Source organism: Taudactylus pleione, unplaced genomic scaffold, assembly GCF_031769625.1.
Source record: "Taudactylus pleione unplaced genomic scaffold, aTauple2 ptg000610l, whole genome shotgun sequence".
NCBI lineage: Eukaryota > Metazoa > Chordata > Amphibia > Anura > Myobatrachidae > Taudactylus > Taudactylus pleione.
The window spans coordinates 1,542,394-1,556,536 of NW_028285012.1; the positions used below are offsets into that span (position 1 = coordinate 1,542,394).

General features: G+C 46.0%; 1 protein-coding gene across 1 annotated transcript in view; it reads right to left on the reverse strand.

Annotated features, from left to right (window-relative positions):
* Positions 1-13,502, reverse strand: part of PIP4K2A (phosphatidylinositol-5-phosphate 4-kinase type 2 alpha) — a 164,087-nt gene extending 150,585 nt beyond the window's left edge. The window contains exons 1-2 of the mRNA XM_088454244.1: positions 13,378-13,502; positions 12,588-13,184 (exon numbers count right to left, since the gene is read on the reverse strand). Of these exons, the coding sequence (XP_088310370.1) occupies positions 12,588-12,728 (141 nt within the window). The 5' untranslated portion in view covers positions 12,729-13,184; positions 13,378-13,502. The remainder of the gene's footprint in view (positions 1-12,587; positions 13,185-13,377) is intronic.
* Between the last annotated feature and the right edge of the window lie 641 nt (positions 13,503-14,143).

Sequence of the window (14,143 nt, forward strand, 5' to 3'; positions counted from 1 at the left end):
GTACATTTACTAAGATGGGAGTTCTACTTAAGAAATTATGTTGCCCATAGCAACCAATCAGATTCTACTTCTCATTTATCTAGCACCTTCTAGAAGATAATACCTGGAATTTGATTGCTATGGGCAACATCACTTCTTAATAGAACTTCCATCTTAGTAACCTTACTCCACAGTCTACAACAATGGTGCTTTCCCACTGCAAAGTAGAGAAACTCGTAACGATGAATATACATGGAAGTGATGGGAAACAAGAGGTGACACAGCGGGCATGATACAGAGTTGTACACAAACCCGTTGGTTTACGTACAATTCCGATGCTTGAGATCGATGCATGGCAGGATCTGTGCTGCGCACGTGCCGATCTGTGTCTGCGACAACGTTTGCAGTGCCCCCTAGGCCGCAGCATGATTGAGATGCTGCGGCTGTTTGGGGGCGGGGACTGGCTGCGTTCTTGAAAATGGGGGTGTCGGCTCCATTTTCAAGGCAAGCCGATGGCAGTGTCTGCATCTTCCCATGCAGATTTCCTGGCCTCTGCAGCGCGATTACATCCTGAGTTACCTTAGGGTTATTCAGATGTCCGAAGGTCACGAAAGTGATCCGATGCTGCGTATCCAGTCACAGAAGCTGGTAGGAGGAGTCTATTTATACAGGACGCCTCTTGCGGCTTTTGCATTTTGTAGCACAAAAGCCGAGTACAAACACACAGCTGCTGTGCTACTAAGTACTACTCTGAATCCGGCCCATAGGGGTCTGTGTACTAAGTCTTGAATGGAGATAAAGTGAACAGAGATAAAGTACCAGCCAATCAGCTTTTAACTGCCATGTCACAGGCTTTGTTTGAAAAATGACAGTTAGGAGCTGGTTGGATGGTACCTTATCACCGTTCACTATATCTCCAGCCAAGGCTTAGTAAATAGACCCCATAGTTCCTACTCTCCAGATTTCCAGAGACAGACCAAAGTTTTTACATTTTGGGGTCTATTCATTAAGATCTGCGGTGTAGAATTGCTACTTATCACTATAGATTGCATCAATTCGTGTACACTTACCTTCTTGCGAAGTGAAGCGTTATATCTTCTGTGGCTCTGCGCATGCGCAGGATCCCCTCGGCAGCAGCAGTAGTGGTTGGGGGCACGGGGGCAGCAGGTAGCTTGGTTGGAGGTGACCCAGGATATGCATATGCCGGGTCACTTTACTGAGTAGTGGCGGCAAGGGAAGGAACGGGGGGGCGGCGGACAGCCTGGACGGAGGTGACCTGGCATATACATATGCCGGGTCACTTTAAAATAGCGGCAGCAGTTGTATGAACAGGGGGGACTCAGGTCAGCGGGGACAGCCAGCAGTCAGCACTACAGGAGGTAACCTGGGCTACCCTGGGCACCACTGATTGGCTGCTGGCTCAGAAGGGGGCGGAGACAACAGGGAGAAGGCAGGAAGACAGCTGTCTTCGCTGCTCTTCTCCCCTAATAGAACTGCTGACGCCATCCTGAGAAGGCAGTCCTAAAGCTGAGCTTTCCGTTCCTTTATGAATCACATTCACCATACAAATGAATGGTGATGCGATACATACAGGAGCAGGTGCCTGCTGAAGAAGTAATAAGCTTCTCCAGCCGTACCTTGCTCTATGAATAGCACGAAGCAGAGAAGTGCCCTGTTTTCAGCTACACAGGACACTTCACTGCTTCATGAATAGACCCCAGAGTCTCTAAACATGGCCCTATTTTTCAGAAATTAACTGCACTGTAAAACTGCCTTTCCTTATGCTCCCATGGACATGATGGGCACAGTAGTGCTTCACCCACTCACCTATACAGTATTGTGTGACATGTTACAGCAGCGTAGCGTCCCTGGGAACGAGTTTAAAATGCAATTATGATCGGTAGGACATCATCAACTACAACAGACCATAAGAGTTTCAGCGTCAGTGCTGTTACTTTACTCTAATACCCCTTTCACATCGGTCGCACCCGTGATTTTGTTCACACGCCCATACCGGGTGCGATCCGGCTGAGACCCCTTTCAGACTGGACGCCCGACCCGGCACTAATGCCGGGTCAAAGACGTCACCGCCATCACGTGCTGAGTTAGCGATTGGAGATGAATGGGACCAGAGTTGCATCGACCGGGGTTACCCGTTCACACTACACCATGAGCCTGATTGAACAAGTGTTCAACCATTCTCATGACCAGGGTTAAAATGCTGGGTCTCTCAACCCGGCTTATTTCAGCCTGTCCCTTTTACACTGCACAGAAACCCAGGTTATTGCTTGTAGTGTGAAAGGGGTAATACCAGGCAGCAGGGTGGTGGGAAGTGAGCCATACTTAAATACAAGTCCCCTGTATAGTATTAATAGGAAACTATAACACAGTTATCTGCTACAGAATGGCTTACTCCCACGAGAGACCCTCTCTCACTGCAGATTCCATCATCTAATTGGTCACTCTATTGCTGCCTGGTCGGTTTCACTTTTATGTTCTCAGTAGCAATGTACTCATAATGACTTAATACAGTAATGCTTACTAACGAACTATCAGTGGAAATGTGGCATTAAAGTGAACATTTTCCAAGTGATTAACATGCTAATTAATACATCTCATTGGTTATGCTAGTTAATACAGCTCATTGATTAAAACAACAAAAAGTTTAAAGTTGTTCTTTCTCTGATTCAAGGAAATAAAGAGTGTGATTGAAATTACAGTTTTACCAGACAACTAACTGTACAAGTCAGTAATTAACTGACACAGATATTGGTTTTCATAGAGTTTGCTGCTTCAGTGTTTTTAGACCTTTTTGTCGGATGTTACTACATTACAAGCATTTCATAAGTGTCAAAGGCTTTTATTGACAATTACATTAAGTTTATGCACAGAGTCAATATTTGCAGTGTTGACCCTTCTTTTTCAAGACCTCTGCAATTCGCCCTGGCAAGCTGTCAATCAACTTCTGGGCCACATACTGACTGATGGCCGCCCATTCTTGCCTAATCAATGCTTGGAGTTTGTGAGAATTTGTAGGTTTTTGTTTCTCCACCTGCCTTTGGAGGATTGATCACAAGTTCTCAATGTGATTAAGGTCTGGGGAGTTTCCTGGTCATGGACCCAAACTTTCGATGTTATGTACCCCGAGCCACTTAGTTATCACTTTTGCCTTTTGGCAAGGTGCTCCATCATGCTGGAAAAGGCATTGTTCATCACCAAAAACTGTTCTTGGATGGTTGGGAGAAGTTGCTCTGGATGTTCTGGTACCATTCTTTATTCATGGCTGTGTTCTTAGGCAAAATTGTGATTTAGCCCACTCCCTTGGCTGAGAAGCAACCCCACACTTTGTGAAAACAAATACCTGTGTCATTCTCAAAACTTTTGGCCATGGCTGTAGGTACAGCATCAATTGTGAGAGATGATCAGGGCATGGGGTATTCCAGATAATGGATATTTCTGTCATTTGAAGCATTGTCCCTAAAATATTTAAAATTACATTGGAATGGATAATTATTTAGCAGTGCTCCTAACAGAAACCTGGCAACCGGATGAAGGGTCGACAGACAAAAGGTCGACAATGTATATGTCGACACCAGTCAATAGGTTGACAGTGCAAAAGGTTGACAGGTTCGAATGATTGACACACCAATCATCGACACACAGAAAAGGTTGACATGTGATTTTTTTCCCAACATTTTTAAGGTTAGGGTTAGCGCTTAGGCACTAGGGTGAGGGTTAGGTTTAGGCTATGGTTAGGGTTAGGCTAGACTATGGTTAGGCACTAGGGTGAGGGTTAGGTTAGGCTACGGTTAGGGTTAGGCACTAGGGTGAGGGTTAGGTTTAGGCTATGGTTAGGGTTAGGCACTAGGGTGAGGGTTAGGTTTAGGCTATGGTTAGGCACTAGGGTGAGGGTTAGGTTAGGCTATGGTTAAGGTTAGGCACTAGGGTGAGGGTTAGGTTAGGCTATGGTTAGGGTTAGCTTAGGCACTAGGTTGAAGGTTAGGTTTAGGCTATGGTTAGGGTTAGGCACTAGGCTGAAAGTTAGGTTTAGGCTATGGATAGGGTTAGGCACATGGGTGAGGGTTAGGTTTAGGCTATGGTTAGGGTTAGGCACTATGGGGAGGGTTAGGATTAGGCATAAAATTAAAAAAAATGTGTCGACCATATGTGTGGATTGTCCCTGAAAAACCTTTTGAACCTGTCGACCTTTTGTACCTGTTGACCTATTGCCTGTTGACCTATACATTGTCAACCTTTTGTCTGTCGGCCTTTTATACAACACCCCAGAAACTTCAAACATTTAGTTTTCGGTTTTACAAATTTAACATATTTCTGGATACAAGACCTCTGTATAAGACAAGGGCAGGGAACCTTTTTTCTGCCGAGGGCCATTTTCATATATATAACATTATTCACGGGCCCGATACAGGCCACACATGATGTCACATGGGGGCCAGGCCACAATTACCAGTAATTACAGCAATGCCTGGAACATCCTGAAGAAGCTCAGGGGAGCTGTAAGGGCAGCGGTGTGACCATCTGAAGCGTCCTAAGGATGCTGCAGGTGACACTGATGCATAGATTCTGGCTGCAGGGTGTCATTCTAGGCACCCTGCTAGCCAGATGAAAAAGCTCCGAGGGCCAGACCAAATGAATCCGCGGGCCTTATACGGCCCCCGGGCCTGAGGTTCCCCATGCCTGGTATAACAGATATAAAGATGGCTAAGGTGGTTTGGAAGATTAATTTCACATAGTCTTGTTAAAAACATGTTTCGCTGATAAATATTCCCAATTTTAACTGAACGTTATCCACACAAGCAAATGCAATTAGATCCAAGGAAATGGTACAGAGTGATACCTGTGGCTGCCTAAGTGAATTGCTTTTTGCACTGCAAGTTAGAGGGATGCCATGGAAATTACATGGTATAAAATTATCCCTTCATTCTTAAAACACACATCCAAGACTATAAATTTGCACTAAAACGCAGCAACCAATCAGACAATTGCTTTCATTGTCTAACATGCTGTAGACAGAAAAAAGGTAATTGCTGACTGGCTGCTACTGTATGTGCAATTGGCAGCTATGTGCAAATTTGCACCTTTCAGCAATGTTAGTAAATAAACTTCAAAGCCAAGATTCAGCTAAACAGAACATAATTTTATTATTTCCTGAGTCTTTGTTACATACAGGCCTTGTATTGTAAATTAATATCCAGACCTTAGTGAAAACTAACTTTCAAAAGTTTCTGTCACTCTGTACACTTCCATGTTGCGGAGGTGTGCAGTAGGCACCACATAGTAAAGCAATGCAAAAACAGGGCATTGTGCAGCGGGCAACCAGTGCCCACTGCACAATGTAAGTAAAGTCCAATATATGACTATTTAGTTAGAGAAGCGTAACCATACCAACATAGCAATCTGCTGTAGCTGAATGAAACAGGACATAATAGGCATATTCAGGTCGCTCAGGAATCAAGTGTAAACTTAATTTATTAGCTTTAATATTTAACTCGGTAGCATACAGCAAATGATATACAACAATAGTATATATTGGCTTCACTTGCTCTTTAAGTGAAAACCACTTCCACCACAAGATATACCCATCCTGTAACATCCTCTGCTTGTACAACACCACACTTGCTAAGCAAGCACAGAAGTATACAGACATATTGCAATCTGAATTTATGCTGGATACAACAATTTGTACATTGTAGTGAGTAAAACAGCAATTCCTTGAGTCCGCACAGCTATCCTGTCAGACATGTTGAATAGACGTATGTTATTGTCCATACTTGTTCAACACAACTCACAAAATAATGGGGATTTCATTTTTGCATTGAAAGACAGGATAGTATATCTTACAGTACTGTAGTTAATTTTTCGCAGCTTTTCAGATTAATAAACAGCAAAAAACAGGTCCCAAATGCTGCTTACTGACAACGCAGCAAAAGATATATGAACACCTGTCAGTAAGAGCTTGTTTAGAACCCAGGACCTGATTCAGACCCTCTCGCGAGGATGCGTTCGCTTGTAGATAGCCGATTTTCGCATTGTGCACATGCGTACGCTTCGCAGTGCGCCTACCAGTGCCAGAGATTGGGAAGAGTTCGCTCGCTGCGCATAGACAGCCCAGGTGAATGAGTGACAGGAGAAGCCGTTTGTGAGTGGTAACAGGGGCTGGCCATTAAAAACGGGGTAGTGGAGGTGCGAACGCAGGCGTGCCTGAGCGTCTCAACGCCGTTTCAGAGGCGTGTATAATTTAGAGCCAGCGTCATAGTACACGTCACCTGGCTGGTTTATACACTGAAGTGCTCACAGGCTTGCGGTAGGTATGCTCAGCCACAAGCGATGCGATCACATCCAATGGTACTCGATGGTACCGATGTTGCATACACTTCCTGGAGATGACGTGCACAAGTGGGTGTCTTTAAACAGGCTGGTGGGCGTCTGCATACACAGAGTGATCGCACGCCAAGACATAGTGGGCATGCTAATGCCTTGCCGTGCGATCGTCTGCACTCCCAAATTCGCATACGCATCGAGCGAGCGAACGCATCTAGCAAATGGGTCTGAATGAAGTCCTCAGCTCCTGTCACTTTACAGGCTGTGTTTGAAAAATGATAGGTAGGACCTGATAGGTTGGTACTTTATCACGTTCTAAGTTATCACTTTTCAGAGCTTAATTCATCTGCCCCACAACGTCAAGTTTTCTTTTTCATCTGTTTTTAAATTGACGGGAGAATAAGCGTATGATCCCAATAACCAATATTCTCACCCTCCAGTGTTTATAGTGCCCGATTCAGTAGTGAACGCAACTGCCATTGCCTGGCATTGATCATGCGTATAAGACGCAGACCGCGTGCGCAGCCATCGCATTGCGATTACGGACGCACAGAACAATCCATCGCAAAGTGAGTGACAGAATGTCAGTGTTTGGGGGTGGTCAGAAAAACGTGTCTGTACATTTGAACGGGATCGGTATGAATGACCGCCAGACCTATGTCCGGCGGTTCAAATCCCGACGCTGGAAGACCAGCAGCAGTGAAGATCCCAACAAGTAAGTAAACTAGCTAACCTAACCCTCTTCCCTCCCTTAGGGGTGCCTAACCCTAACCTCCCCCCCCTAGTGCCTAATCCTAACCCCCCCCTGTAAGTGCCTAAACCTAACCCTCCCAGGGGGTTGCCTAACCTTAACCCCTCCCCTTCCCCTAACCCTCCCGGGGGTGCCTAACCCTAAGTCCCCCCTGGGAGCCCCTAACCTATCATTAGTCCCCTGCCGGGATTGCACAGTCGGGAAGCCAGTGGTCGGCATTTCGACCGTCGGCTTCCTGACTGCATACCCATTTTCGGCGCCGGGATTTCGACCGCCGGCATCCCCAACGGCTGTAAATTAACTACATCCCAATAAGTTATCTGTACAATGCCACTTAGAAGTTGGCACAATATAAAGGAATAAAAATAATAGGTTAACTAAACACATTTAAGGGGCTGTACTACCCTCTGCATTAAAAGAGCTCTATCCTCTGCATTAAAAGAGCTATCCCTATATTTAAAGGCAATCGGCTAAGCTAGATTGAAAATAGGGGTAGGGTAAGGTTCTAAGAGAGCGGCTGATGCCTAGCTGTGAGATGAGCATGTGGCTATATATTCCCCAGCTTGCCTGCATTTATGCAGCCACATCATCAGAGCGGAACGTTCTATTTGTTTAAGCCTACACAGAAGAGTGTCCCGACTGAGTTCTGCCAATAGATTTGTCGACTTTTAATTCAAGGATCGCTACAGCCCCGTTAGCACCAGAGTTGTGAGCAAATCCTAAATCTCATGTCCCGACTGAGTTCTGCCAATAGATTTGTCGACTTTTTAATTCAAGGATCGCTACAGCCCCGTTAGCACCAGAGTTGTGAGCAAATCCTAAATCTCATGATCAGGGAAATAAGTCACTGCTGCTGCTAGCTATTGGGTTGCATCATCCCACCTAGAGATCTGACGGGTCTTGGCACAAGGTTTAGGAACAAAGGATGGATAACTGTCTCAATAATCCGCATTCGGCACACTGATGCGCTTGTGGAGGTAAGGCAGCGATGTGTGCAGCTACATGTGGATATTATATGCTTCACTTGACTTAATTGTGCTTTTTGGATGCTTGGCTAAGAACACAGGACCGTGTCCCTCTCCTACAATGGAGAATGAATAGGTTCTTTATAACTTTTTACAGTAATATACAAATCGCCACATAGGAAGCATGCCTGCTATCTTGCATCGCCCTCATAAATCCTACAGATGAAAAAGAGTGTTCTTCATGTTTAAGGGTTCAGGTTTTATTTATGAAAGGGCAGATAGACTAAATACCGGCAAAAACACTATTTATCACTTGGATTAGAGCTAGTAATAAAAGGGGCTAAAGAGCCTATGGGCTACACCGTGCATAATTAGCAACCCTCCCCGGCTAGGGTGGCTGTGTATATGTAGTCCGTGGGACTCACCACCCCTTGCACTGGCCGGCAGCTCTCCGGAGACCTTGCATGCTTCGGATGATACATCCAGCCGCGATGATCACATTTTGCAATGCGGTCATGGGCGGTACTGGCATGCCCTGATCGCGTTGCAAAAGCGATCATTGATAAGTGAGGTCTTATGTGTGGTGACATGGGGAATCCTATTTAACTAATGTAGTTATTATTATTGTGCCTGATTCAGAGATTGACGCAATAGCAGAGCTGCTGTGTCTTTAGTATGCAGCTGCTTTGCTGCGTGCAAAAGCCGCAGGAGGAGTCTTGTGTAAATGTGTAACTAGACGCCTGCAGTCTGTGATCCGCTGCTACGTCCGGACACACATCGGATCACTTCTGCGACCATCGGACATCTGAGTAACTCTTAGCGGATGTCCGATGTAATTATGCTGCAGAGGCCAGGAAACCTGCTTGGGAAGACGCAGACCCTGACCTCGGCACGACTTGAAATGTGATCTGACACCCCCATTTACAAGAACGCAGCCCATCGATCATGCTGTGGCTTAGGGGGCACTGCGGCCGGCAAAGCAGATATACATCGAATTCTAGGCCAGCAAAAGTACAATGTTTATTTGTACTCAGATTCTGTTTGGCTTCCAAAGTAGCTGCATCTGCGGGATATAAAGGGGCCGAGGCAAAGTTGAGCACAGGTTGTCCGCAATTGTTCAGTCCTTGCTTACACAGAACTATGCATAGTTGGGCCTGTATGTATAGTTGTACACATGTCTGCGGCTGGTTTCATAGCGGTCACCATCATCACTGCGCACAGGGCCTGATTCAGAGCCCCTCGCTCTGAATCAGGGCCGGGCTTTTTTTGGGGGGATCGGCCTCTTGGCCGCTCGCATAGCTGTGGGTGACCATCCACAGCTACAGCGAGCGGCCATGATGATGGTCGCGATGGTCAAGTCCTTGTTGCAGGGGCAGGGTGTGAAAACGGCCATATTCAGGCATACGCACAACTCTGCAATTAAGCCAAAACACTTTCTCTTCACTCAGGCACAAGTGGAGACGCGAATGAGATGCACAGGACCAATACTTCCGTACACTCATGCATAGTGCAAAAAGAAGAAGCGGACTTGCGTTCAACTGAGGTATCGTTCCAAATATGCAGAGAAGGCATGTTCCTGGGATATACCAAAATATGCTCATGTACAGATGTGCCCTCATACACCTCGCCTCAATGCGCCATGCGGCGTGAGACAATTGGCCGGAGTGGGCCGCCAGGTCCCATGTGACTTTGCTAGCACTGAGCCTCTTTTTTGTGTCAGAATCTGTATATGAAGCTCAACAGACCTTGACGTGGAAAAAAGCACAGATACAGATACAAGACTGGATGCATCAGGCCATATTCTGTGGTCAACCCTCCAAAAATGACATTGTCGGTGGTTTGGCCACTTACTGATGCAGTGGACAACGCGTTGCCCAATAAAAGACTGGCCTTCTATTCCCACTTCCCCATGAGACGCATGCGCAGAAGGATTCTTGGGTCCTAAACCCAGGAGAGCTGTTCTTTGTGACTTTCTTCGAGCATATGGCATTAGTAAACATTACAGCATAAGGCAGCTGACCATGTGCGCTTATACGAGTAACGGGTGTCCAAGGGGACTTCTAATATCCATAGTAAGGTGCAGTAGTGATTTATAATGCACAAGTTTAGTATTGGACATTAAAGTAATGACAAGAAAACCAACTGATTACACATACGAGCGCATATGATAGAGTCACTTGGGTATTATACAGACAATAAAGCTGACCTATAATAAGAAGGGCCACACAGTTTACGGCTGAGGCTATTTCTAGGATGTTACAGATCACATGCAGGTAGGAGCTGGATACCATTATGAAAAGAGAAAAGGGTGAAATCCAGCAAGTGACATAACCGTGTTTGGTCTCTGTGTTGCCGTCACAATAAAAGGCAATGGATAGTGAGACCCAGTAACAGACAGGAATGGGCTGGTGCTCTGTATGGCTGCCCACGGGGTATGCGTTCGGCAACCCGGAGGTCTGGATACCGATTCCGTTAAAGAAGGCATCCTATGAAGCAAGTGAGGAGTGAGAAGATATCCTGGCTTTATCCAACGTGGTGCTAACAGCACAAACCCTTGGCTATGACTCCTGCACATCCATTCACGATACAAGAAGCAGCCATACCAGGTGGCACAGGACACATAACTCTAAAGTAAATCACATGCAATGCACCTTATATTGCCAGTTGGCATTATGCCGCAGCTCGAATAATAAGCCTCTCTACTATATGCAGCAGGGTCAGACAACCTGTATCAGTGCCGGCACCAACATGCCCTACCTGCCGAAGCTCCTCAGGATGCCAAATGCTGCCTCTGGCTGGCAGGGAATGCTGACTCTTGTAGTTCCACCAAATCTAGAGAATTAACAGACTTCCCATGTCTGCTTTGCACAGCCTGCGAATCGCATCCCTTAACATCTTAATTTAAGATCATGTCACGGAAGGCAAGCAATAATTAGGATTTTGCTAGAAGCTAACAACATCTGCTTCGTTTAATGATCAGTCAGAACACTTTGTAGTTCAGCTTTCCAATAACATTACAATTGTTAATAAGTCACAGCATGGCCACATACAAACCCTGCAGAGATATTTAAAGTTTCATGGCTCTAGCCATCAGCAAGCAAAGATCATATTTCTTTCTATCCACTAATCAGATTAAAATTACACGGGTTACACTCCAGGAATTGCAATGGTATGGAGCAGGCAGAGAAAGCACACACTATTAAGTTGCTTGTTAGAATGGCAGCAGATACAAGATCATCTTAGATTACAAATCAAATCTATTCATGCACCAATACTGACAAAAGATGCCCCGCAGCATTGTGCTGTAATACAGATTTATGTGCAGACGTACAGCAACAGACATTTAACCTTTGTATCTGAGAGGGTGTTATATTCAAAGCTGGTGGCGTACTTATCTTACTGGTCACAATGGAGATGGCCCAGGTTATATTGTGTATGAGGCCACTTCTACAAATTGGACATTTTGGAGGCAAATTAAGGCTCTAACATGGACACTGTAGGAACTCGGCTTTACATGGTATATTTTCGGCAAGCGCACCATATCCACATAATAATCAAATTTAGGATCCATCTACGTTTTGACATAGCTAATAAAGTTCATTCTATCACCAAATCCCACTGCAGCCGGTATGGCCAAATATAACATAGGTGTAATACATGACATTAGCAGACCTGAACAGCAATGATTATTCTGTCTTAATCCCAACGGGCAGAAAGGACATTGGAACAATTCACTGAGGCTACTGACAGCTAATAACTCTGACAAGGCTTACAATGTACGCTTTCCGTCCTAGATAGCGAGCCAATAACCACATTGACATTCACAGCGTGTATATATATATAGATAAGAGTGAAAAACACAAAGTCAAATCATTGGGTGCCAGAGAACTGGAAGTTGTCCTCTGGTGAGGAACCACTGTCACGTTCTGTGGAAAGGAGTGATGTACTGCATTGACCTCTGCAGTGGCCAAACAGGCGGCCAACATCTTTCCACTGTCATCCCATACAATGTAGCCCAGTTAATGCCAATTGTCTCGCCTGTGTGGTTCACCTCTATAGGGGGTTAAAAAAAAAAAAAAAAAAAAGTTCCTGAGCTGACACTTAACTCCAAAGGAAATAATACAAAAAAAAAAAATAATAATCTACTGATCAAGAACACATAAACAAGGAGGCAGGTAGCAGATGACAGCTTGGCATATGCCAACTCAGCATTGCCAGACACACAATATGCTGCCAGCAGTGGCAGCACTCAGCGTAAAGGGCATGCACTGGGTATATCACATGTGGCCAGTCTACATGATAGGACTGAACAGCTGTGCTCTGCCTCCTGCACCAGAATAACCCTAGCATGCATTTCCATATTATTCCATTGCCACCTATTGTACTGTGCGCTCTGTCCGAGACACTGCAGAGCATTGTCACACAGCAGCACAGGTCTGCGCCCGGGTGTCCTGTCACTGGCTGGGACAATCAGGGAATGGGGAAATACATGTGACAAGCCATTAATCAGCCCCTGCCCTGGACCACTCGCTCTGTCTTGCAGCTCTTACCGAGTGATTGACTCCCCACATCAAGACGCTGAGCAGGGGGTCGCTGGCCCGGAACAGCTTGACTTTCTGAGCCACAAAGTGTTTCTTCTTGGTCTTGGTCTTGCTGGCCAGGGCTGAGGATATGCTGGCGGCTGTAGCCATGGTCGCCAACCCCGACGTTCTGTCCTTGTAGAACGTTACCAATCCTGCACTCTGCAGCAGCCCCTAACGCAGTATAGCCCCAGACGCTGCTTCATCCAGTCCCGAAATGATCCAGATCCTGCAAAGTTCTGCGCTGATACATATAGGATAGGAGGTGAGAGAGGAGGGGAGGAGGGGAACTGCTGCCCAGCACAGCTTCTATATCCAGCCCAGAAAGGAAGGGACTCTTCGGGGAGAGATGTGCCTGTATGATGATCTGGATCTTCTGTAGGCGTTTCCCTTTCTATCTCTAACTACAGATCTGGCCCCCTTCTTGTCTTCCTCTCGTGCCAGGCAATGGGTTTTGATTTAATGGACCTCCCTTCTGCTTCCTGGAGTGGCTCCCATCCATCCATCCATCTCCTCTCGGCTGGATGACAGCAAAGAATGATGATGCTGCTGCTGCAGCTGCCCTCTCTGCAAAAGAGAGAGAGAGGCAGATAGTGTGCTGCTGCTAAATGATGATTGCACAGCCCAGCTCGTACGCTCACACACTCACTGAAACAGAGATCTTCCCCTCCTACTGCTGCCTGATCCCTCCCTGCAGTGCAAAGAAGACACACACACCCCTACTTGCATGCACACTCCCCTCCATGCCACTCAGACTCACCAGGGTCTTGCAGAACTATAGTATTCTATGTGCAATGCTCCCTTCCCGTTAAACCCTTCAGTCCCTGCTGCTTTGCAGCTAGGGCAGCTGGCTGCCTGCAATGCACCTTCCCGGGGCTTCGTTCCGGCCGCTTGCAGCTTTTCTGACTGACAGCATCGGAGGAGGAGCGGCCGGGCCCGGCCTCTACAAGCAAAGGCGCCGTAGCGCAAGAGATTCTTGGTTTCATCAGCCTGTGCCCTGGGCAGTATTCGTGCGGGAGGGCGTGAAAAAAAAGGCATTTTTCCTGTCCAACTCATTTAACTTGTCAGTGAGATACTTGGCTTCGAGTTGACATTTCAACAAGACAATGGCAGAAATCTAAATCACCTACTGCAATGTATTCACACTTTTTTTTTGCTGAGAAACAAGTAAGCTTTAACCTGCCATGGCAAATAAGTTAATCATGGTTCCCTAATGGGCAGCTCTCACCAGGGGTTCAGTGAGTATGTTATGTCAATATTCACTATGTGGCTCATCATGTCGACACTAGCGGAATGCAGACATGGTGATTTGTCAACAGACCGGTTTATCGTAACCCCCAACGTCAACATTTTCACTGTCGGTATGTCATATGTCAACATTTTGCAGATCACATGTTAAAAGTCATAATTTTAACCATGTTGACATAACATTCTGGTATCGACATGAATGTTGGGTATCACCATTCTGACTGCAAACTGATGGGAGGGCTTATGTGTAATGACTGTTAGTATGTCATCTCCAAACT